Source organism: Mercenaria mercenaria, chromosome 7 (genome assembly GCF_021730395.1).
Source record: "Mercenaria mercenaria strain notata chromosome 7, MADL_Memer_1, whole genome shotgun sequence".
Lineage (NCBI taxonomy): Eukaryota > Metazoa > Mollusca > Bivalvia > Venerida > Veneridae > Mercenaria > Mercenaria mercenaria.
In genome coordinates, this window is record NC_069367.1 from 73,526,475 (window position 1) to 73,553,999 (window position 27,525).

The 27,525-nt window shown below is 35.8% G+C and overlaps 1 protein-coding gene across 1 annotated transcript in view; it reads right to left on the reverse strand.

Annotated features, from left to right (window-relative positions):
• The window catches only part of LOC128558666 (neurotrypsin-like), a 34,145-nt gene extending 16,925 nt beyond the window's left edge, over positions 1-17,220 (reverse strand). Inside the window, exons 1-10 of the mRNA XM_053548662.1 lie at positions 17,099-17,220; positions 16,799-16,826; positions 16,191-16,362; positions 11,067-11,239; positions 10,667-10,731; positions 6,098-6,180; positions 5,680-5,849; positions 4,467-4,617; positions 4,105-4,286; positions 2,820-2,967 (exon numbers count right to left, since the gene is read on the reverse strand). Of these exons, the coding sequence (XP_053404637.1) occupies positions 2,820-2,967; positions 4,105-4,286; positions 4,467-4,617; positions 5,680-5,849; positions 6,098-6,180; positions 10,667-10,731; positions 11,067-11,239; positions 16,191-16,362; positions 16,799-16,826; positions 17,099-17,131 (1,205 nt within the window). The 5' untranslated portion in view covers positions 17,132-17,220. The remainder of the gene's footprint in view (positions 1-2,819; positions 2,968-4,104; positions 4,287-4,466; positions 4,618-5,679; positions 5,850-6,097; positions 6,181-10,666; positions 10,732-11,066; positions 11,240-16,190; positions 16,363-16,798; positions 16,827-17,098) is intronic.
• Between the last annotated feature and the right edge of the window lie 10,305 nt (positions 17,221-27,525).

Below are 27,525 nucleotides of genomic sequence, written 5' to 3' on the forward strand. Positions count from 1 at the left end.
TCGTTTTTATAAGTTTCTCCTAAAAGTCATAAAATTGACCGAAATTTAATCCGCTTTTACAGTTTTCAAAGTATTAGTGTCAACATTGGCCAGTTCTCTTTCATACATTATCTTAAGCCGATCTCAAGTCAAAAAATATTAATACTTAAAATCCGCTGAAGGTTGAATTTCATGCATAGACTTGTACGATTACATTGAAGTGTATACTCTGTTAATTCAAAATTCTGGATGTTCTAAATTATATATATGAAATATTGTGTGATGTGTTGGAGTATCTACACCGTAGTGGAACTGGCATGTTCAATTTCGGAGACTATGATGTTGTTGTAATAACTAAAGATGACAAATGTAAAGTTACAAAGGAAGATATTATTGTGATACCTGTTAATGAAGTTGCAGACACAATCTGTGTACTAGGGTAATAGGCACGAAAGATTTTGATAATTTTGAATATTTTGATGATGTTACATATATTGTTTAATGGCGCGTACGTGCGTGCGTGCATGCATGTATGGGCGTGTGGGTGTGCTTGTGTGTGTGTGATTGCGCGTGTGCGTGTGTGTGTGTGTCTGTGTGTGTGCGTGTGTGTGCGTGTGTGTGTGTGTGCGTGTGTGTGTGTCTGTGTGTGTGTGTGCGTGTGCGTGTATGTGTGTGTGTTTGTACGCGTGTGCTTGTGCTTGTGTAGGTTCGAGTCTAGGGACGTGCAGAAAATGTGAATTTTACGCGTGATTGATTTCACTTCCGGTTTGAGTGTACCAACTTATAGTACTAGTCGAGACCTTCGGTTATATACCCAACATGCCTAGGTTATCTTTAATAATAAAGGCATGAAGCCGGGTGTTTCCGGATGAATGATTCTGGTTTAAACCTCAATATCTGGAAAACGGATAGAGATAGACACGTAATTGTACATATTTTCTGAACCTACTCGAAAAGATCTTTCTAACGGAACCGGTCCCGAGTCTGTACGATGAAATTTTAATGACTTCATTTCCGGTTGGCACCTAGTTTATGGTAAAGTGCACTCTTTGGGCTTTTCAAAAATGTCAGATACCCAAAATGTAAAAATGGACCCTAAAACGTCTTATTTTGATGATTTTAGCAACTTTCTTAAAAAGTCCTTTACTGGTTCTAAAACTCTGGATGGTCATAAAAAATGCTGGCAATTGTTTAAGAAAAATATTCTTTAACATCATATCATTGATGGTATGAAAGAGGCACTTCGGTCCATATGTGACCCAGGCCTGATGTAGCCTCCCTTCCCGTACTCAATACACGGATTAACTTGGACAGATCAATAGGCCTTTGTTAATGCATCCGTCCATAGGTCAACATAAGCCAGACACTACGGCGACTTTAAAGGGATTAAATTTGATAGTTGAATAGGCTATTGTTAACGCATCCGCTCTTAAATAAATACACGACAGACATTGTGGCGACTTTAAAAGGATTAACTTTGACATGTTTACTTTTTATTGTCCATCTATCCGGCCTTAAATCAACACACGCTAGACATTTTGACCATGATCACGTTTGATTCACTCATGATCTTAACTAAATATAGCTTATGAAGTCATTATGAAAAATAGGTCCGAGCATGCGCATTTAGGAATAATACGCTTATGATTGGAGTCATTTGGTCAGTGGACGCCAAGGAGGAAACATCGTCGACAAAAATGTAATACTTTATTTCCAGTTAATGCTATTTCTAACGTAGCTATCTTAACTAAAGCTTAATGGTTTTAATTAAAAATATAATTAATATTTTGCGTATCATTAATAAGTTCTTTGATTACCATACAATGTATATTATTAATTAAACATTTTTAGTATATAGTTTTTCGTTTTCGTGTATAATCTCCCCGTCTAGGGCTGAGCACCTGACCCTCAATGTGCGCGAACACGCACTAGATAGGTATATAAGTCAGCTCTATATACTTCTGGGAGATATAAATAGCAGAGTGAGGTCATTCTTAAAATAGAAAGATGATGTCATTCTAAACATAGAATTCAAAATGGCCGCCGCGCATGACGTCATTTCACGCATGCGCACTCGTGGGGCCAAAGAGACCCCTATACTACTTTTGTGTTATTGCTTAATTAAACCGGTGCTTGGGTAGGTAAGGGATGTTGCACTTTCCATTACCTATCATGAAGCAGAACAGACTCAATCAATCTGTGTCTACTATTTTCTTGCTTGGTTGCATTCTGTACTTCCATAGCATCTTCTGGGAAACATTTATCGACATACGGCAAGAAAACTATTAGGAGTTTTAGCCTCCTTACCTACATATGACCAAAAAATGAATAAAGTTTAAGAACTAAAGTGTTGAAGAAAAGAAGAAAAGTGGACATAAATGAAACCGTATCCAAAAAATGGCACTTTTCTAGATGTAAAAATGTTCATGGACAAAATGCAAACGAGTTATGGTTCTTGACCTACTTATTAATCTAATAGTCATATACAAGCTATCAAAAAGAAATGGGACCTAAAATATATTGACAAAGATATTCTATTTGTTTATGTACATTAAAAGACCATATTTCTAAAAACCATGTCTGAGCTGACCAAAGTACTCGCCAAATAATGATTAACAAAGTCTGCACATTTTCAGACCTGTTTTGTTACACAGAAAAGTGGACAAAAGTCTTAAGAAATAATCAAGAAATTTACATTTTCAAAGTCCAAAAAGGGACATAATTCTGACAAATGCATTTAGGACAGTAATTTGGTAGAGGAATTCAGACAACACTGACAGGAACTTTCATAACATGCACGCTCAATCACACCGGAGATACAATTTAAATAAAATCATCACTTGTAAGTATATCCGAGCATTCGGCATATAACTTGGAGGTCATGGTAATCAAAGTTATTGTCCGACACCGTTCCCCACTGACCAAGGTTGTATATTTCCACCCTTCCCGACTGTTCTGAGTCTCCATTTATTAGTCGTATTGGTGTCTCTTGAAAACAAATACATGGGTGGATGAAAAGATCTTTCTATTCGCATAAGGATGTGCTCCACACGACACACTGCAGCGATTAAAGCCACAAAATGACACAAAAAGAAATCGATAAAATAAGGACTTTTGCCTGAAATATTAATCAAACCAGCAATTATTTAACTTGTAAATGACATTCAATGTACCGTTCCTTGCCTATTGAAAAATATTAAGATCAAACAGTCTATACTCGTCCTTGATAACATTGAGTTCCAGATTTCGCCCCGCGACCCCGCTAATGATCGTGTTCCCACTCCGCGCTCCCGCTAAATAGCGAGTTTTCGCCCCGCGCCCCCGCAATTTTAACCATCTAAATCCTCGTGTTTTCGCTCGACGAGGTCGCGGAGCGAAAAGTCGAAATGGCACAAACCAGGCACATAGATAATTGCAAAACGTAACACTTAAAAACGAAAATGCAAAAGTCAAAGTTAGAAAAAAACAGCGGGGTTGCGGGGCGACAACGCGTTTATTAGCGAGGTCGTGGGGTGATAAGGCGAAATTTAAGTATTACAATGGCGGGGTCGCGGAGCGAAAACTCGCTAATTGTCGGGGTTGTTCGCGGGGCGGAAAGTCGTGATTAAGTAACTAAAATGGTGAGGGCGCGGGGCGAAAACACGACAACTAGCGCTCTTCAGACGTCGAGTTTTTGCATTGCGCACTCGCCATCAGAGTTATTAGATTCGACTTTTCGCTCTGAGACCCGGCTAATTATCGCGTTTTCGCTCCGCGCTCTCGGTATACAGCGAGTTTTTGCCCCGCGTTCCCGCCATTTTAACTTGTTTATTCTCGTGTTTCTGCTCGGCGGGGTCGCGGGGCGAAATGACAGAAATCAACCACCATAGTTATCAAATTTGAAAACGAAGTTAAAATGTCGAAACCTATGAAATATTTCACCAAAATAAAATTTTGTTTCATGATAAACTTCAAAAGAAGTATTTAAACTCTCTCTCGATAATACAGTACTTTGGATTTTCTGTGTGTATCGTAAAATCACCCCGTGGTGCCTTGAGATGAAAAAGTCCACATTACCCATGCCTATCTGTCTTAAAGAAAAACCATCTTGTTTCTGATAAAAATGCATTTATTGCGAGTACTCACTTCCTTCACAGTTGACCCCAACATCGTAAGAATGACTACAGGAAACAGATTCTAATGGACCAGCCCATGCGCTAGTTGAACACTGTGAAAAGTCACTCTCAGAGCCGTCACAAACTAGATTGGACAACATTATGTGTCCCAATCCTTGACCATAATAAGCAAAAGAATAACCGAATGCATGTCTGAAAAACGTAATAAAATACATATTTAACTTAGTAAGAAAGATATTTTCTTTGAATTAAAAAAAGGTTAAGAAATACCGTACGAAAGGAAAACATTTGGAAGCGAGACAATCGCAGTTATTAGGAAATGTTGAACTGTTTGACAGTGGAACAAGAAAGAAACACGAGGTAAGTTCTTACTGATTTTGAACTCCGACCATTTTACATATGATTTTTATATCTTGAGTTGAAAATCCTCCAGATGAACAGATAGTTCCCCACTGACCAGCATGAAACACCTCAACTCTCCCAGACGTGTTTGTTGGTCCGTCTACAAGCCTAATCTGCGTCCCTATATGTAGACAAAGTCAAAACTTTTACATACGATTTTATTTAAACATTTCAAAACATGTTAAAGATATTTGTCGAAACATGTATATATCGTATAAACAAAGGGTAAGTGCTGGCACTTAATTTTGTTTAACAGACCTTAAGATTTTTAAATACAGGAAGACAGAGAAAGTCTAGATATGGATTTTAAGTCCTTCAAACAACCAACAATAATTTTACAATCTGAAATTTTTTAAAGTTCTTTTTATCAGTAACTGAAATTTCAATATTCATCCACAAAGAATGACAACTCTTGCTTTAGGCAAGTACTTACAAGTAGAATTATCTAATAGTTTATTTCCCTTGACTATACAATAGGCGGTCATAACTTTTGCAACTTTTATTTATGGTGGGCCGGTGGTCTAGTGGTAACACGCTTGACTGCCAATTAAATGTCCGGGGTTCGAATCCCGGTTCAGGCACTGGAAATTTCTGAGATGCTTTTGAGTGTCTCCCTCCTAACTAAGAGGCCTGTACTGGGTCTTCCCAGGAAAGACGGCTTCGCGTGTATCGGTGCTATACACCGGGCACGTTAAAGAACCAGACTGTCTATTCGCAAAGAACTAGGCAAAGTTAGCTGGACAGGTCTGTATCTAAAATGATTTCTCTCTATCTGTTCCGGGGATTGGGGGGCTTATCTGGTCAGATCGCTCTGTGTCTGTACTAGTAGAGGATGAATTTCGCGCCCTGTGTGGCTGTGTTAGATATATGCAAAGCGCCTTAGAACGTGTTTATCATGAAAAGGGCGCTATATAAATCTGGTATAATAATAATAGTAATAATAATAATAATAAGTAAAACAATTAACAAGCCATACTGGTTAGTAAAATATAGTTTTGATTTGATGAAAATGTCACCACTACACAGGACAGGTAGGTTTGGTAAAGGTGCAATTATATTGATGCCTAAAGTTACTGATTAGTTATGGAGTTCCATGCAAACGAGCCAGTTAAACGGTCGTTCTATAGTTGTCACAATTAGTGATACAGGTATACTGTAAAATCTAATGAATATTTATACTCACTGCTACAACTCACGCCTGCGTCTTCTCTATGGTCACAATTATTATTTGTTCCCCAAGAAGATCTGCATTGTTTAAGATCGTTTTCCGTACCATCACATCTTAAATTTGTCACAATTACTCCACCATACCCTTGACCAAAATGGCTCTCTGAGTATGCCCGAGATACGCCACTTTAAAGTGATAATTAAGAATATTGATTCCGTACCTAATTGAAACACATTACATTTTTTTTACGTCCGGAAATATTGCTACGACGCTGCTTATATGTACTAACGAGGACAAAATTTTGAAACTTGAAAACTTTAAAAATAGTAGCATGTATATATCAATCACCATTCAGAAGCTCCATTCGTAAATGTGGACATTTAAATCTTACGTAATGTATTGCTGATTTTTAAAGAAAACAAAACATGTATACCTGTCAGAAAATCCAAGCATTTTACATATCACACGGGCGTCATTACCATCAAAGTTATCGTCACAAACAGTATACCATTTATTCTAAAAATGATGTACCGAAGATGTATATGGTTCAATATGACAAAACATGAAAATGAGCGAAAATGTGATGATAATCGAATATCAATGTTAGCGTTGAATTTACAACTAGTAGCAATCTTTTAAGTTAATGGGGCCATAATTCGCTTTTAGGTATTCAAAGCGATGACATCAGAATTAAAGACTTGGCTGTAGTGTCATAACTTGTGACACGGACCAAAGTCAAGTCTCAACGATTAAATGTGACAGCACCTCACCGTCAGTTGGTAAGGTGTGCTTTATGCGACCTTGTTTATCACGTGAAATAAAACATTGATTCTACATTTACGTAAAGCGAAGGGTGATTTTGAAGTTAGGGAGCTTTACTAGCTTATCACAAATAAATTTATTTACTCTACACAAATGTTGCAATCTCGCAACGATAACATATGTGACAGCACCTCACATACAGTGTTGCAAAGTCTCAACATCATGATTTCAAACATCAGTAAGCACACTTGTATCAAGATCACACTTGAAGATTGATCTTACAAGAACTTGTCCGCACCATAGCTTTGACGTTAGACTGGTACAATTTGCCATTTACAGTTTTTTCTTTGAATTAAGTGAAATTAATAGCTCTTATAGTAAAAACGTGGTTAACTTCTCTCCGTGCCACATGTATTAAAACCAAGCATTTAACAGATAGCATTTTGTAGAATGAAATACCACAGGTCAAAATCACAATTAGGTCAAAAATCGATTACGGGCTTTTCGGAGATGTAAAAATGATTGCATGGAGCAACTGTATTTTGAATAAGTCTTTACTTCAATGAGAATGCATGTCACAGGCAAGACAAATGTGCAGAAGTCAAACTTATGTGTAATTTTAACATCATGGAAAAATTAATTTATCAGCAACAGTATTTGACTCACATAGACAGTGTTTAGCAAGAGTCTGTCTCAAAGGTCAAGGTCATTTTATGTTTGATATTTCCTGGCCTATCAATTTGACGTGCATGAACCCGTTTGTTTTTGAGTGGTTAAGGTCGCTCACATCGAATCACTTGCATTCACTGTGTTCAAACCTCGCTCGGAGCGTTTGATTCTTCATGCGAGGAAGCCAGTCAGCTAGCTTAAAGTCGTCATGTGGCTGTGATTGTGTTGATGCGACGTTAAATCAATATTTAAAATAAGAAGATTGTTTATCATTAGCTTACACGAGGATATGTTTCGACAATGCCTGGTTTGACATTGATGCCCTTTTTACATTATACATTTACCAGATTTCAAGTTTCATTAAAAGTTATATGTTCCTGTACATATCGCATAATGAACAAAACGATACAATTTTATATTCATCAACATTTTAAAGAGTATATGAACAAAGAAAAATACTTGTTTTACATTAATATCTTTAGTATTATTTACATGGCGGGATGTCTTTATTAGTCCCCTACTGGTTGAAAACCAGTTTCGGGGACTGTAGGAATGCACTTTTCCGTCCGTCCGTGCCCGCGAAATGATGGTAAAGTGACTTCATAACGGTACTTTCTCTTTGATGTCATTCATTCCGTTCTGTTTATGTGACCTTTTTCTTTTTATGTGACTTATAGAACAATAGAGAGAACAATGGGGGTGTCACATAAATACCGTTTCGTGAGAAAGTCCGTCCTTCTGTCCGTCAGCAATTTTGTGTCCGGTCCATAAGTCTGTCATCCATGAAGGGATTTTAATATTACCTGGCACAATTCTTCCCCATGATGAGACGACGTGACATGCGCAAAATCCCGACCCCTAGCTTAAAGGTCAAGGTCACAATTGGAGGTAAAAGGTCAAAAGGGCCTTTTTCCTGTCCAGTCCATAACTCTGCCATCCATGAAGGGATTTTATTATTACTTGGCACAAATGTACTTCACAACAAGCAAATTCGATGAATTGGTATCCCCCGCCGAAAGGGTTTGTGGTGAGGAATGGCAAAAAAATATATCTGGCAAAAAGTTAAGGATGTTAATAAGAAGCAAATAATTTCATTAGTCAAAATCAATTTAACAGAAAACAAATGTTTAATTAAAGAGTACATAATAAATGTATGATACTTTGATCCTGACTAAAGAATTTATTTTGAATGGAATATGCTTACTGTAATAAGCTTAGCTTTTAGAATTAAATGTAGTTAATTGAAATGTGAGCTTGAAGTACATGGAACGAAATATTGTCTTTGAGTGGTTTGGCACCAGGTGTTGCAGTTTAACATGTACATTTGAACTTAAAAGAACAGAATGTCCTTAAGAGAACACAGGTAAGATATCTTGAACATGGCTGAGGGCAAGGTTTGTGCAGTCACAACTTAACATGTTGAAGGTTTGAACATTTAAAAAAGAAAAGGAATGGATATACATATATATATATGTATATATTTATTTTAGGGGGTGGGGGTGCGGGGGAACGGGAGAGGAAACAAAATTTCACATGTTGATTATAAATATTGATGGAAAATTAAAAATTAAAACAAAAGGGTAAAAGGATGAAGTTGAAGTGCGGGGGGGCGGGGGGGAGGGGAGGCAGAGGATGCATGATCAGTAGTGGGCATGACTGGGTAGAGGAGTGACGCGGGGGAATGATGAAAAAAAAAACATTATTTTTTTTGGGTGGGGGTGGGGGGTGCGGGTGCGGGTGTTGGGTGGGGGAGTGTGTGTGACCAAGGCAAGTGGGTGACCAGGTGTGGGTGCGTAACTTCACATGTGTATAATAAATGTTCACAGAAAAGAATGAAAGAAACTTAATGAAATTCTGCCAAATGGTAAGTTTGTTATGTACAAATATGTGGATTTTTAGACAATTAAAGAGCAATAACTCTGAAGTTACAAAAGAAATCCGTACAAAATTGTGTGTGCACAACCACATTATAGTTCTCTAAATTCTGTTAAAGTTTCATAGTTCAAGGTCAAATATATCAAAAGTTATGATGCAGAAATTGCCATATTTATAGTACCCTATATAGTTAACACTAGAAACTTCTAAGGGCCATAACTCTGGTGTTACTTGGGCAATCTGACTGAAACTTGACGGGCCGTAAGAACTCATAGTGGTGAACATGTATATGAAGTTTTAAATAAATATTCCCAACCATTTCCTAGATTTAGCTCCGGACGGACGGAAAGACGGACGGACGGACAACGCCAAAACTATATCCCCCGACTTTCATCGGGGGGATAATAAGACAATGTGTCAAGCACAACTTTCAAACCCCTAGCTCAAATGTTAAGGTCACACTTGGCAGTCAAATGTTAACATGGCATGAACAGGGTCTGTTTCGTGTCCGTTCCATCACTCTACCATCTATGAAGGTATTTTAATATTACTTGGCATAAACGTTTCCCATGATGAGATGACATGTCATGCGGAAAACCCGGACCCCTAGCTCAAAGGTCAAGGTCACAATTGGAGGTCAAAGGTCAATAGGATATATTTACTGTCCGGTCAAGAACTCTGTCATGGATCAAGGGATTTTAATATTACTCGGCATAAATGTTCCCCATGATGAGACGACGTGTCGTGCGCAACACCCTCGCTTAAAGGTCAAGGTCACACTTGGAGATCAAAGGTCAATGGGACATTTTTTCTTATCCGGTCTTACACTTTGTCATGCAAAACAGGATTTGAATATTACTTGGCACAAATGTTCACCACTATAAGACGGAGTGTCATGTGCAAGAACCTGGTCCATAGGTTGAAGGTCAAGGTCGCACATAGAGGCCACAGATACTAGAATGACTTTTTCTGGAACACTTCTTCTTCATGCATGGAGGGATTTTGATGTAACTTGGCATAAATGTTCACTACCATGAGACGGATTGTTGTGCGCAAGAACCAGGTCCCTAGGTCTAAGGTCAAGGTCACACTTAGAGGTCAAATGCCAAATTCAAGAATGATTTTGTCCGAAGCATTTCTTCTTTATGCATGGAGGGATTTTGATGTAACTTGGCAAATGATTACCACCATGAGGCACTCTTTTTTTATAATTGTGTCTCTTTGTTTTACTGTAAATAGCTTATATTGTTTCTTATTTATTACAGGCCGTAGGGAAAAATTGAGACCAGTTTTCTGTGGTACAACATGCATGTTACATCCAATTTTTATGTGTATTTTGACCTATCTCTACCTGGTAAAAAGTTTTGTGTGGACTTACATAGACATTTTTTAACTTACATGATACCTTTTGGATAATCGGCAAAAAAAACTATATGAAAACAACTATAGGTTTTTATATATACAAATTTTAAACCAAGTGTTTTGTTATAACATATTGTATATATAGTACAATATTGTTTATACATTATTGACAGATATCAGTTCATTATATTATACTGCAGTAGAGAAAATATGCTGCCTTCCAGCAGAGGACTTTGTTTTGCATGGCAATACTTCATTTACTTGTCTTTTATTATTCTGTTTAATGCTAAAGGAATAATAAGTATTTTAATCACATAATTCAACATTGGCCTACCAATATAAATAGTTCCACCCTACCAGACTGTGAATCATCACCATCGACGAGGCGGATAGGAGTAGCTGAAATAGATTTGAAATGACTTAAATCTTAAGAGCAAGCACAATTAGAGATATTATTCTCCAGCTATATAATGACAAGATCATCTACTTATCGTACATCCATACCATTTATAAATACGTCAACAATTTTCTTCTATGTTCTTGTTAAATGAAAGTGGTTAGGTGTCTGACAGCGGACAATTATCTAAAAACAAGAATAAATGTAAAATAGGAATAGATATGACCTAAAATCTAAGAACTAAAACGAAAAAGAAAGTTATATGAAAGGTTTAAGATGCAACTCTTAGTGCATATCGAGTCTTAAAGTCAGATATAGGAAATAACTTCTGTTGTACCTTTGCAACTCATAGCCAGATCATATGAGTGACTGTAGCTTGTGCTTGTATACCAATTACTGGGCAAACTGCATTTTTCAAGTGAAGATTCATCACCTTGGCATTGAAAGTCAGTCCGAATTACTGATCCAGTACCAGGTCCAAACAAGTTTGGAAATAGGCTTACAAGTCCGCTGTAATATTGTATTATAAACAACGATTTTACATGTTAACTTGAAAACAATGTTACTGATTACTTTTTGCAGTCACAAAAGTCTTATATAACATTGTGCTAGGCAAACAAAACTTCTCTAAAGTTCAATAATGCATGAAAATACGACATATTTTGTTAACGCATGCTATTTAAACTACTTAAAGATTCACCCTAGAATAATTGTGTTCTTTTTCGATGATCAGGATGACATTTAAATGATTGAGAAATACAAATATCTAGATACAAACGGATAATGGCATATATTAGGCCAAGGCAATGTGTTTAAAGACCTGCTCCAGTCCTACCTTTTAACCTTAAATTGTCACTGAAAAAGCATGAACATCCTGACTATAAACAGTGTCGCCTGACAAAGTAGAGTCTATTTTATATTAAATTCCATATAAAAAAAAACACGCATATAGCCAATCTGCGCATTTGGTAAATCGCGCCGCGCAAATAACCAATTTGTTATCTGCGCAACGATTTGTAAATCGGGCAACCTTATATATTTCTTATATGCGCAGGGCAACTGTCTTGCGCGTTTGGTAAATGAGTCTGCGCTTTTAACATATGGATGATATCTCCCGATAAAATTGAATATCATTAGAGTGTTAGACTTGTAGGCCTACATAAAATTGTAAAACTGACGGTGATCAGGCACGCGTAAAGGTGTGAATTTGTAAAGAAAAAGAAAAACATTTTTTTAAGTAAATGAGCGTATTTATGCGGTAATTTCAATGAGATTCTCACGTCCCTGGTAGTTTATGGCCTATAAATTTCTGTTGACGACGGTATTAAGAGTCATTTGTCATAGGTGTTAAAAAACATTAAAATGATACAAAATATCCCAAGTATATTTAATAACACAAGTATTTTTTTTATTTATTTTTATACTTTTTTTAACTTTTAAACGCCGTAGCCTGTGCGGGATGTCGATCCTGCGCTAATAGAAAATCTGGAAATTACTCTGATAATATGCATATCTGCCATAAACCATGCTAACTTTTACATTGTTTAACAATTACAGACTGATATTGCAAATATTGGTTTTAAAAATGTGTCATAAATTTATTTCAAAATCATTTAATTCCTGGGAGTCGGTCACCTGGTTTCAATACCTGCAATATGATACAATATGCAATAAAACTCAAACATGCGTGAAGGTGTGATTTCCTTCGGATAGCCACATCGTCCTCTCTATTCTTTTTATAACTAAAGTATTTTACTTCATTCGATCACACGCAGTCATTTTATACCGAATATAGAACATAAAGGAGACTTACGTACATAACAGACTGAATTGCCACACACTTACCACATTTCACCATATCGCTTTTCTTTTCATCATATTGAAAAAGCGCAATTCTTTTTACCGACTTGAGCATATCTCTTGACATGGCCAAGATTAAAAATAAAACAAAAATAAGCAGAATTAAAAGACGAACTTACAGATCTTTTATACTTATATAATTGTTTAATGTTTTACAGTGAGATAAATATAATGAACAACTAATAAAATTCCTCAAAATGTGAACGAAATTTTACATTTTGTAGGTGTGCAAGATGTGTGTCCTGCACTAATAGAAGTCTGAAAATTACTCCAATAACTTGAATATCTTTTATAAAGCATTTTAACTTTTACTTCGTTTTTCGATTACAATCTAAAAATGTAGCTTTTGAAAATCTGAATATAATGTTTCATTCGTAGCCTGCGCGGGATGTTGTTCCTGTGCTAATAGCAATTTCTGAACTGACGTTGATCTTTCAAACATATTTCAGTTCTAAAAGATACTATTTATGTAACTTCATAAACATGTTTTCGGAGTAGAAAAAAAAATAGAAAGAAGCGTGATTTCCGTCATAACGAGAAAAACCCTATAGTTTTAGTCTGTAATCGTAAATCAAAGTAAAAGTTAATATGATTTATAAAAGATATTCAAGTTATCAGAGTAATTTCCAGATTTATTATTAGCGCAGACACACATCTTGCGCAGATAAAAAATGTAATATTTCGTTCTCGTTATGACAGAAATCACTCTTTTTCTATTCATTTTTCTACAGTATTCATTTAAAAGTTACATAAATAGTATGTTTTATGAATGAAATATATCTGAAATACAGTGTAATTTCAAACTTTGCTATTAGCGCAGGACCGACCTGCCACACAAGTTACAGGTGTAACATTATAGATCCATTTTGATTTGTAAAAAAAACCCTATAGTTTTAGTCAGTCTGTAATCGTAAATCAAAGTAAAAGTTAATATGATTTATAAAAGATATTCAAGTTATCAGAGTAATTTCCAGATTTATTATTAGCGCAGACACACATCTTGCGCAGATAAAAAATGTAATATTTCGTTCTCGTTATGACAGAAATCACTCTTTTTCTATTCATTTTTCTACAGTATTCATTTAAAAGTTACATAAATAGTATGTTTTATGAATGAAATATATCTGAAATACAGTGTAATTTCAAACTTTGCTATTAGCGCAGGACCGACCTGCCACACAAGTTACAGGTGTAACATTATAGATCCATTTTGATTTGTAAAAAAAAAACCTATAGTTTTAGTCAGTCTGTAATCGTAAATCAAAGTAAAAGTTAATATGATTTATAAAAGATATTCAAGTTATCAGAGTAATTTCCAGATTTATTATTAGCGCAGACACACATCTTGCGCAGATAAAAAATGTAATATTTCGTTCTCGTTATGACAGAAATCACTCTTTTTCTATTCATTTTTCTACAGTATTCATTTGAAAGTTACATAAATAGTATGTTTTATGAATGAAATATATCTGAAATACAGTGTAATTTCAAACTTCGCTATTAGCGCAGGACCGACCTGCCACGCAAGTTACAGGTGTAACATTATAGATCCATTTTGATTTGTAAAAAAACCTATAGTTTTAGTCTGTAATCAAAGGCCTACTCTTTATTCAATCGATTTTGTACTATAAAATAATAATAATAATAATAATATAGATAAGATCTGTAAGAATTTTCTTTTAATTCTGTGACTTTTTTAATTCATCTTTTATCTTAGACATGTTGAGAGATATGCTCCCGTTGGTAGAAAGAATATTATTGGGAAATTTCAAGATATTTCAATATAATAAAAACGATATTTTGCTAAGTGTGTGCTCGGGTGAAGTAGAAAATTTAAAAAAAATAGCCTAAAACACACCAGGGGACGACGTGTGCAAGCTGGAGGAAATCACACCTTCACGCATGTTTGGGTTTTATTGCATCTTGTATAAGATTGGAGGTATTGAAACCTGGTGACCGACTGCCGTGAATTTACTGATGTAGAAACAAATTTATGACACCTAATTTATGTACCGAGATATTCAGCATTTGACATCTATATTTATTAATAAATTGACCAACTGCATGATTTATCAAACACGAAATGCAAATTTCTGATATATAAAGTTACATTTGTTATTTGCGCTGCGCATTTGGTAAATCGGGCAGGTTAAATTTATCCTGCGCAACGATTGGTAAATCGTTGCGCATATAACCAACGTACAAAAATTTGTTATATGCGCTGCGCGTTTGGTAAATAGCGCAGATTGGTTATTTGCGCTCAACATATACACACAATAGAATTTGAATAGCCGTGGATCTGGGCTTTAATACCTAAACATTTCATTGAATTCATGTAGTACTTCGTGTAACTTTGTTTTACAGAGTTATTTATGTGTTTAAAATTTTTACCTAAAACAGACTGACTGTCCAGGTTAGCAGATGAAGTTGTGTAAATTGTCTATACATATTTAGTCCATTTGTCATCTGGTAAAATATCTATATTATGCTTGCGTTTTCAGAATGCATTTTATAAATTCATGTGGAGGAAAAAAAGAAGACAGTGAGTGAGTTGGGTTTTACGACGAATCAACACAAAATGGTCATCTATCGCCGAGAAGAAGTTATATTGAAAACGCTAATTTTAAAGCATACCTAAAATCATTTATGTACAAATGTAAAGCATATCTAAAATCACTTATGTAAAAATGTATATAAGTAGTGCTACGTGTTAAAATATTAGCCGCAAAGGAGGCAGTAAACAGTTTTCAGCTGTTAGTGTCGAATTGGCCAGGGTCAAATTTACAAATAAGAGGCAATTTACGGAATGAAGTGCATATTTGAACTTCTAAATAATAATAATTGCTAGAATTGAAGTTTCAGCGGCTAGAATTGAGTTTCACTTATTTAAAGAAAATCAGTTGAGTAGCCTTGATCTTGATATAAAACTGGAATAGTGAAAAAACGGTACGGATGGCACATATATTTGAGCTTAATTTCAGATTTTACAATATTACTGGAGTATGGAACAGTGTAGCAGTTGGAGCTATCATTTGCAGGGAATTTTCTGCAGCGATTTGAAAATTGGCAAATTTAGCTTTTTTGTCATCAGTTTCCGCGACCGGGAGAGCACAAAATTCAGGTCTTGTAAACAGAAAACTAGATATCAGAGATGTATTGCAGATGGTTTGTAACGACAGACATACAGTGATGTTAATGTTGCAATATCTTTATTTCAGGTGTGTGGTTACAGACTTTTGTGTGAGGTTTTGAAAGTTGGGTAGGCGACTCTAGGCCGAGAAGCTCAGAAAACTGTTTACTGCCTCCAAACAAGTCATAAGGTTGTGGTGGGTCCTTAATTATACAGGATAGGGCGAAGCTGCAGTGACCTTGAAATTCAGAAACTGTTTCTTGTTTTTACATTTGCGGGCTCTCTGGAGAGTCAAAGTAAACTACTACCGTTTCAGTTAGGCTTGTGGTTTTCCTACTTCCAGTTTGGTGTCAAACGTCTAATAGTATATTTTTTGATGATTACCTATCCACCTCGGTTGACCTTAGGGAACAGAGGGTAATATGCGTATGGGGTATGATACAAAAAATATAACATTTAAGATGTTTATACCTCTCTTGAAATCCAAGCATTTTGCAGACAACAGCGGCGTCATTCTGGTCAAAGTTGCTATTATAAACGGTTGACCATTCACCACTGTTAAATATCTCCAACCGACCTGTCCCATTCGAAGATCCGCCAACGAGACGTACTCTAACACCACTGTCGCTCACTTGTGCATGTACTTTAAAAGTTACACATAATTGTAAAGACTTACATATTAGAAATATCACATGTAATGAATTTGCAATGAATTTGTATTTCACTCTAACTGATCGTAAAGCGACATATCCGGACTTCTTTTCAAACGAGGGATCTTCAACTTTGGATTTACATTCCTAGTTACCTAATCCAGAAAGAAATAATACTAAAAGAGAAGTGTTAATGCTAAAACCGTAATGTATATGACTGTTAAGATTTTCGAAAAAAATTATGGTCATTCCTTTGTCCGTCTTATTTGATATGCAACCTCTATACTCTATATAAAAAGATCCTCTGTTCACGACATAACTGGAAATGAAACTTTTGTAATATTCAATGAACTTATGAAATAATGAATAAAAACAAAATGTCTAAACTGGATTAGTAAAATATTTTGTATCGTATAAATGTAATACTACCTGCATCAAAGAAAACTATGGCACATACCTGAAAAAGAAAACGAAAAGCTATATAACTTAAAACCCGAGTGATTGATTACCACGTATGACCAGGTACCGGGTATTATGAAACCTTGTGCAACCGCTAAAGTTCACAATAATCAATCAGACAATCTTCTTCGGTGATACAGAATAGTTGCAATTATTACATTTTTGGACCGCCCTCCGGCAGAAGTGCAACGGTTTTTTCGGGTACCTACAATATCGTAACATTCATAATTAATGTTCGTCAATTAAATAAAAAAAGAAACAAATGCTTACAGCTCCGACACAATATCTCAGAAACGTCAACATTTCATTTGTTTTTCACACCGCAACACTTGTATAATCTACGAAAGAGTGCGCACATTTAAACTTAAATGTAATTGTTAGAGCGAAAACATGATAAGGATATGCTGCATTAGGAGCACAGTCATCAAGAAGAATGTAAAAACGTGACTTTACTTAAATTTATGTTGCCGTTTATACCTGATTGTTATGATGTTTGAATAATCACAATCATTTTAAACACGTAGGCCTTCTCTGTTATTGTCAGTGTTTGGCCTGTTTGATTACTGACATTGTTGTGTTATGATCAGGCCGTTATTTGCGTCAAACGTTAAATGCACGTGCCCTCAATTCTTTATCAAGGTCCGTGCATTTTCAGCAATTTAGAATATATTTGAAAAACATGGCCAAATAAAATATCTGAATAGACAAATTAGGTACGCTGTAGATTAATGATAAAAATGAGGGTATAACACGCTAAAGCTGTTGGATATGGCTAGCATCGTTACAAGTTATGTAATATGGATGATAATGTCAATATTATTGATGTAATAAATCATAATGATAACAAAGACTTTATTTAACGACAGAACACATTAGAATAAGTCATGTTTTACATGAGGCCTTCCACAAACATGCATTTACACTATATATGTAACAACAAGCATGTTACAAAAAGTAAATAATTAAAAAGCAAGGTAATTATCTCAAGAGCTACTACCTTTGAAATTTGGTCCATTGTTAATATAATGATTTAAAATGTTTTTGCTGAAGCTGCATCATGTATGTACCGAGCGAGGTCATTACAAATAGTTGAACTTGAGTACAAGAAAGTATGTCTTTGGTTTGGGCATGTGATGAGAAGATGACCTTAATGTTCTACAATGAACATCAGAAACAAATGTAAACGGATCTTTGAGCTACTCAGGAGCTGTTCCGTGTATAGTTTTATATATAAGAACTACGTTTTTGAAATTTAACGCGTTTTGAAAACAATGTAACAGATGGAGGCTTCAAAATCTTTATCTAGAATAGTTCCGTCAGCCCTCTTTTGAAAAAGAATTAATTTTTCTTCCAGGACAATACCGCACCTTTTTCAAATTACAGAACAGTAATCAAAATGAGTTGAAATGTATGCATTATTTAAACATTTGCGCATTTCTTTTAAAAAGCATTCTGCGCGGTACAATAAGTACTGAGTACTGCATTCTTAATCCCCCGCCATGAGTTGTGGGTGTTATATGAATGGTTTCCGTCCGTCCGTCCGTACCATTTCGTGTCCACTCTGTATCTCCTAAACCCCTTGAAGGATTTTCATGAAATTTGAATCAAATGATCACACCATCAAGACGATGTGCAGAACCCATGAGTTAGCCATGTCGGTTCAAGGTTAAGGTCACAACTCAAGGTCAAATGTTTGAGCCTTCCATTTCGTGTTCGCTCTGTATCTCCTAAACCCCTTAAAGGATAATCATGAAACTTGAGTCAAATGATCACCACATCAAGACAAATTGTAGAACCCATAAGTCAGTCATGTCGGCTCAAGGTCAAGGTCACAACACGAGGTCAAAGGTTTGAACCTTCCATTTCGTGTCCGCTATGTATCTCCTAAACCCCTTAAAGGATAATCATGAAACCTGGGTCAAATGATTACCTCATCAAGACAATGTGCAAAACTTATGAGTCAGCCATGTCAGCTCAAGGTCAAGGTCACAACTCGAGATCAAAGGTTTGAGTCTTCCATTTTGTGTCCGCTATGTATCTCCTAAACCCCTTGAAGGATTTTCTTGAAACTTGGGTCAAATGATCACCTCATCAAGACGGTGTGCAGAAGTCATGAGTCAGGTCAGCCATGTCGGCTAAAGGTCAAGGTCACAACTCGGGGTCAAATGTTTGAGTCTTCCAGTTTATGTCTGCTCCGTATCTCCTAAAACCCTTGAAGGGTTTTAATATGACTTGGCTTTACAAGACAATGTGCACAATTTAAAATTCACCACTGCCAGCTTAAGGTAAAGGTCATAACTCGAATGTTTAATGGTTCTACTCAATACCATAAACCCTTTCACTATCGATAACAGTGGCGGGGGATATAGCTGTCTTTCAGACTGCCTTGTTAAGATCAAGATCAATATGAATATTCCAAGTAAGTTTGCTGTAAATGTAAACACCAAGTAATTTTTCAAGAGCAGTAATTTCCTCGCTTGATAAAGTTACAGCAGACGAGGATTCTGCAATATATGTTACTTTGTGCCCTGTAGATATATACAGAGCATTGGATTTGGCAACATTGATAGACATTTTATACCAATTATTACCATTGGTAAGATCATTGTTCAGTGACTTGGCGACATTATTTATAGATACATGTGAAGTAGAGTGAGTTTTTTCGACTGCAAATACATCAGAGCTTGTATTTTCTATATATAGTTGTAAATCAGATTTTCTATCAGATATATCAGATATATCAAAAGCAAAACAGGACCTGCAACTGAGCCCTGTGGAATATCTACAGCAACGATCCAGCATCCAGATCTTTGTATGCTTGCAACGATTTCAGATTCAGACTTGCATGCAGAAATGTAAGTTTATTATGGTCTTTTATCCAGATAAGATGTAAACCAAAGTAGGGACAAATCATCAGCTGTATACGACTTTAACATAAACAATGGTACAGAATGATTAACCAGGCCAAATGCTTTAGATTGGTCAGACTAGACATTTCCAACAATTTCATTGTTATCTGATGTTATCATACAGTCATCAGTTAATTTAGTAAGTGCAGGTTTTTTACCTGAATGAATTACTCGTACACCTGATGTATTTGGTACAAAAAAATCTTTCTTTAGAGATTATGTCGTAAATAAAGTGCGACATGACGTTCTGTAAAATCAAAGATATAACGAAGAACAGAAATATGTTTTCAGTTATCCATGTTGTTTTGCCCTTCTTATGAATAGGAATAACTTTGGCTCTCTCAAACGAGTTTTGAATCTGACCAGAAGAATTACTAGAATTAAATATTTCGGTAAGAGCAGGAGATACATCAGCAGATAATCTAAGAATTGTCAGAGCCTGTAGACTTTGTGATGTCAAAGAATAAACGTTTTTCCAGAACGAACTCTTGTGTGGCAGGAGGAATAAAAAAGTGAGGAGAGCTCTTCAGTTTCTCATTATGTCCTCTGCAAGTTTTGTCAGGAATATCTCTCATTTGATGAGATTTCAGTGAATACTTTAACATTAATGGCAGTTACAAATGGATCAGTAACTGGATTACCCTCAACATCAATAAAAAGCTATGTCTGGACTATATAATTAAATCCTGACATTCATGATTCCGTAATGTTTGCGATTGAACTTACTGGAGTGGATAGTTTCATTATTTATAATTTAGTAATTGCTATTTGACTATAATACAAGTGACTTAACTGTTTGCCTTCATATTTTGTGATAAACTACATCATTAAGTTTGTAAAACCAGTCACTAGTTTTAATAGCATCAAGTATATCTTCATTTATCCACTGTACAAGTTTACACGTTTTCACAGGTTTTTTTACTGGAAGGACCATATCTATCAAGTACAGAAATATACTTATCAAAAGGTAATCAGTTAAATCATCTGGGTCTTAAGATCATACAACAACCACCATGGTTTTCTGAAAGATCACTCAAAGCGTGTTTCATCAAATCGTTTCATGAATCTATTACTAACAGTTTTGTGCAGTGGGCCTCTATTGCGGTTATACGACACTTTTCGTGTAATATAAATAGGAAAGTGGTCAGTTATGGCTAATTTCTAATATGTGCTGAGGTATATTAGTAAATTTAAAGCAAAATCAATTCATGCAGCAGAATGGTTTATAATTCTTGTCCGATTCTGAACAAGCTATATCAGATTAAAAGACTCTGTAAGCTCAAGCCATTGTTTACAAGACAGGCCAAGTCTAAGTTAAGCAAAAATGAGGTCACAAAGCGGAATTCTTCCCTTATCCTGTAAATAGCATTTTGCAAGAAAAAAAGTGAAATGTTTAAGCCAATCAGAATTTGAAGGAGGCCTGTAAGCATAGCAAAGCAATTTGTGTTAAGTATTTTGTTGTTTGATTTTTAAGCCATCTGTCCTGTATTCTGTATACATGTATATGAAATTCCTCCGCTTGTTTATTTGTTTATCGGAGAACCCAAGATGAATCTCTCGGTAGTAGGGGCTTGATCCGGAATACTGTACAATCTTCTCTACCAGTAAAATCCACTCAGAATTTGGAATCACACACATCCACACACGTATTCAATTCAGATATACCTAGGGCTTTCTTAAAATCAGAATAACTTTTATTCTGCATATATATATACACTTGTGCTCACTCCTGAATTAATAACTAACTATCAGAAGAGTTTCATTCAGTCCATACAATGCAACTAGATAAAAAAAAAACACTTAAATAGAAGTTTTACTGTTATTGATTTATTTAAGTGTTAGAATCAAGCAATTTCAGTCTATTATTATGTAAGCTCTGAATCAGTTCCCTTGAATACAGTTCTAAGGTTTCTACGGAAAGATTATTGCTTTCCACTTTATTTGACACAGACGGATTTGTACAGTCAAGTATTAACTGAGTATAGGTGGTAATACTTAGATTCTCAATTTCACTGACTGGTATTTTTGAAACTTTTGACAGTTTTTTGTGCTCTGTAGGGTTTTAATGTTTTATATTCTGCTAGAAAATGTTCTCTGTTTTCTGGTTTCTCCCTACACAGTTTACATGCTGGGTCTACATCAAATTCGTTAAACTTTGCCCTATTAGCTTGTAGAGTATATGTCCCAATTAATAGTCTTGCTTTAATCTCGGCCGTTTGGACATCATACAGGTTTGGTCTAATATTGTAGTATATAGCATGTCACCTGCCAACTCTGAGAGCATGGGGATTGATGTATCTCAAAGACGTCGTGTTACAAATCTCAGTCTTCCAGTTTGCTTCCACTTTAATATTTACCGCATCCCTGATCATTGACTTCCAATTCTCTTTTGTTGGTGGGGTGTGAAGGAGGTCATATACAGTTGGTAAGTTGTAATATTGAAGAATTCGTCTAGTTGTAGAGAAGACGCTCTTATCGGTTTGTTTTTAACTGCAATTTGTCGAATTGCTATTTCATACTCTTTTGTACCAGGTTTTATCAAAATACAGAAGACCAGATTCAATAAATTCTTGTGGATAATACTTGTAATGGGAGGAACCCTAAAAGTGCTAATACAGCCACTGTAGCTGTTCTATCAGGTAAATGTTGAATTTGTCTGAGTAGCTTTGTTTGGAAATTTTCTATAGTAGATTCATCTTTCTTAGTAAGTACAACTGTTTCGAGACCATAAGTTAACCTTGGGACAATACAAGTATTCCATAACTTTCCTTTAAGATTTTGACTGATTCCTGATTTTCCGTGGCATCCAGCTCCTAACAATGAGTATGCAGTTTTCCTTCCTAGAGTTAACTTTGCTTCAATGTCTGTTTTTCCATCTGACTTTCTTGTAACCCCCAGGTGTACAATTTTATCTGTTTTATGTATAGTAGTTCCTTTTAAGTTTGGTTCTTCAATGTCTTTTTTCGAATTGTATTGAATAACAGAGCTCTTAGTTGGATTGATCTTATATCTATGTTCATTACTATAGTTCCCAACTGTTTCAACCATTTCACACATTTCCTCGTCAGATTTCGATACCAGAAGCAAACGAAACTTCTCTTTACACTCGCCGAGAAAAACTTTCATTGCAATATGCTTAAAGAGTGGCTGCCAACAAATCCAATCCTGCTCATGAAATTGTTTTTAAACCAAAGTACTCCGATTCATATAAGGAAAAACCAAAACAAAACAAACCGTTTGGATTTCGCATAAAATCTTCTATGAATGAAACTGACTTTGAATTCGATGATATTAAAGAAAATTCAATTCCAGATACACCACCATGGACCCTTCATACCCCTACAGTTCTTTTCAATTTGAAAACTGCCTTCAGAAAGTCTGAAACAAACCCTGAAATATTCAAGTCCAAATATCATGAAATCAACTTACAAAGGACTATTTTGCAATTTACACAGACGGTTCAAAAGATGAATCAAAGGTTGTCTGTGAAGCTGTCAGCCTCCTTCATCAAACAAAATTACGTTTGCCAAATAATGCAACAGTATTTTCAGCCGAGACCAAAGCTATTGATTTAGCTCTAAAGTTTATATAAAAAAATAGTGAAGAACAAATTATTATCTTTTCCGACTCACTTTCTGTTTTACAGTCAATTCATAACCGAAATATGGAAAATCCGTTCATTCAAAATATTCTTCTCAGGTTTCATGAACTATCTCTAAAAAAAAGTCTATCACATTTTTCCCAGTCATGTTGGTTTTTATTATCACAATCTAATTTGAAATTACCAAATACCGATTTTAGGCCCAATATAAACAAATACATTTTATCTAAATGGCAATTGTAATGGAACAATGCTTTATTCAATAAACTTCATGATATCAAACCTACTCTAGGGGAATGGCACCGAGGGAACAGATCTGTTCGCAGGGAGGAAGTTGTTCTTTCTTGTTCAGTCTTTGAAAACGTTTCAGTCGGAAATATTTTATCGTTTTTAAAGCAAATAGGAATATATCAAAAAATCTAACATTTCATATTTTTATTTACAACTTGCAATATTATTATGTTTGCAGCTGATAATTTAACACACACGTATAAACATTTGTACATAACTGATTTTAGATATTCTTTACTTTTTACATGGATGTTTTTAGATATGTTTTTACATAATTCATTGTGTTATTTACATTTTCACATGGATGTTTTTAGGTATGCTTTACATTTTTACATCAATGTTTATGCTTTACAGTTGGCGTTTGCAATATGACTTCTCGGCGATATATGACTGTTTTGTGTCGATTCGCCGTAAAACCTAACTCACTCACTCACTCACTCACTCAGAGGTACATCGTCTGCACAGGTCAGATGTGGGATAGAGATAGTAACTATCGAGACTCCTTCATATTCTTCTTCCAACTGTGTTAGCAAAATGTTGTTATAACGCTTGTAATGATCAGCAGACAACAGCCCGCCGTGTCGTACACCTTGAAGCAATGGTACAGGATCGGACATTCTACCTTTCCGTTTTACAACTGAGTTCATGCCTTGGTACAGGTCTTTAAGTAGTAACCAGTCACCCTTCTGTATTCGATCGATGGTGAAGCAAGTTATCAGGTGACACTGTATCAAAAGCTATTTGGGCATCAAGAGTTGTAAGAAGCATCATGTCCTTTTGATGATTTTGTCTCCAACTGACATTCCGTTAACAGTAAAGCTGATATGAGGCTGGATTTCCCCTTTGAGAATCCAAACTGAAGTGGAGATTGAGTAGACTCTAGGATGGTATTATGTCTATTTGCCAGGATTCTTGCAAGAACTTTCGGTAAGATGGTTGTAACAGAGATCCCTCGGTAGTTACTTGGGTTGTCGGGTTTTCCTTTTTTATAAACAGGTGTGAGTATACCAGTTTTTAGTATACTTGGTATTTGCTTAGAGGTAAATATTTGATTTAAAATGTCACATATGTACCTTACAACTGTTTCTCCTCCTAGTTTTAAGTGTCCACTTGTGATACCATGTATATCTGGAGATTTATTATTGTTCAACCCCAGGATAGCTTCTTGTATTTCCTTATAAGATACTAACTCTACTGTGAGATCTGATTGGCGGCAAGTGGCTTCTATTATTTCATTGTCAGATTTTATTTTATCAATGTAGGACTGATCAAATTGATGATCTTCCATGGATTCTGCTAATGTTTTGAAGTAGGATGCCCATGCTGTTGTTACCTCTTCTGGGGTGTCAATAGTGTCAATAGTTTCACCATCAATGGTTAGGTATTCTGTAAGTTCAGATCTTGTAGTTCTCTGCTGACGAATAAGTTTATAAAAGGTTTTGTCATCACCCTCAGAGTCCATGATGTTCTCTAAACACTTCCTGTGGTGACTGGATGCTAATCTTCTTTGAGCTTTTCTTAGCAATCGTTTGGCTGTAATCATGGAAAGTAAATGTGGGTTTGCAGGTTCTTTAGGGGAGCCTTTCTCTTTCCACGTCCACCAGGCTCTTTTACTTAATTGTGAAGCTTCTTTAATCTCTTTGTTCTATAACTGAAAACGCCGTCTTTTCTTTGCTTTCTTTGGTTTTTGTGGAATACTCATTTTCTCTGCTGTCTTACATCAATAAAAGTTTCAATTGTTTTTCTATGTCTGTATGAGGACTGAAATCGATTGATTGAAATTGTTCAGTCACACATTGTTGATATAACGGACGATTGCACTTACTTCATGCGGGTTTACTAGAGATCACCACTTCATCATTAGGTTTCTAATTATACTTTATCTGTAGAGTTGTAGAAATACACATTATCTGAAGTATTCTGAAAACCATTTGAGATACTAACGGTTGTTGTCACAGTATTTGCTATTTCGTTCATGAGAATATAGTCAATTTCGTATCGATCTTTTCCATTGCAGTGAATGAATGTGGAAATACCACACTGTTTTGAAACTAATTCATTTTCATCACAGAATTTTTTCAATAGCTTGTCTTGATCATTTGGGGGTTTCTAGATAGTGAGGTATTCATGACACCACATAAAAGGATAGCATAGGTTAAGTTATATTTTTGCACAATCTCTGCGAGTTCATCAAGTGTTGCCTGATACTCATCTCTGGAGTTATTCCCTCTGGAAGGCATGTATACGCTAACTATACATAGTTTTGGATTAAATCCTCTCTCGACCCTCAGGGCACTTAATAGTCTTTATATTCCAGTTATTCCTGTACAGGATATCAGAGACCCCATACCCTCTTGTAACTTGTATAGGCGATACCGGATTGTTCGCATCAACTGCTTTACCGAATGCACAGTGTTCAGTGGAGATAGTATTGAGGTATTTTAGTTGAAATTCAAACAGCCAGTGTTCTTGTAAACAAAGTATGTCAATAGATTTGAGTAGATGTTCAACATATGCAAGATTGCTCTTCACATTTTTACATTAAGTGTTGCAAAGGAGATTCTGGGGCTGCTATTTGTTTCTGGTCTTGGTACGGTTCCAATCGTGTGGAGGCTCTGCCGTGTAGTGAAAAAGACTGCTCACGTTGGTTTTGACTAGTCTCATCAATTTCTATAGGTTCAGTAGAAAGGTGGTTTTTTCTGCAAATCGTACTTTCTTTGGAGTTGAGTGCATAGCATGAGTAGGTTTTGCACTACTATGTCGTCTTTTAATCGGGGGACCAGTAGCTAAATCTAATAGAGAAGGGTTTATCTGTGACCGACTTACCTTATCCATTTTTTCTGCTTGATTACTATCAGTTTGGTGTTCGTCGGATATTTCACTGATCTTGTACTAGGATTCAGTTGCATAGTGGTAGGTTAGCGTACTAGTCGTAAGACTAGAATCTGTAGAGTACTATCTCTAGTTGACTGAGATATTTTTGGTAGGTACACTAGTGATGGTGGGGATATCGATTTCGTGCTTAGGAGTAGGAACTCACTGATGAGTCGTATACTCGTATATGTCAGTGTGACAGGTATGTGGCTGAGTCTGGGACAGGTGTTTGACTGGCATACATATTTCCATTGTTAGTTGCTGTAACAAATGTCTGTTCATAATTTGGTGTGTGTGTGTGGGGGGGGGGGGGGGGGGGGATACATATTTGGTCGAGAACCAGATGGTTGTCCTTGATTCAGTACATTTTGATTCCTAATTATTAGAGGGGTCTGTCCTAAATTATGATTGTGTTGTACACCAGTTGTATAGGGTACCTGTCCATATCCGAGTATACCAGAGTTCAACTGCATGGGAGGTGGGAGCCTTATATGTGGTGGATTTAGAGTTACATACGGATTACATATATGCGTAGTATGTGGTTGGGTTGTCATTCCACCATGCAATGTTGGTTGCTTATAATACTGCATACCGTTTGGGAGGAACTATTGTGTTGCTGGTATTAATACAGGTATTAATGTGAACAATAAGTTTTTTCCAAAGGGTTGAGATGACCTTACTTGTTGCATTGTTGTTTGAGTAGTAAGATGTAGTATTCATAAGCGGCGACAAAGAAACATGAGAAGAGTATGGACAATATACAATGAATGATGAAACATAATGATTTTCAACACTGTACAATGATAACTTAAAACGATACATGAATTCGTACGCACACAACCTTATCTGCATACGGCTAAATTTAGATTGGATCATGAATGACGGATTACTAATAATTGAAAAGAGGTCAAATATATATCGGACAAATATTTATAGCACATCGCTTATCCAAAATGTGGTTAAGGCCAAGCAAAATAAAGTTATATGTTGCGTTTAAACAAAGTGAACAGTATATGTAATAA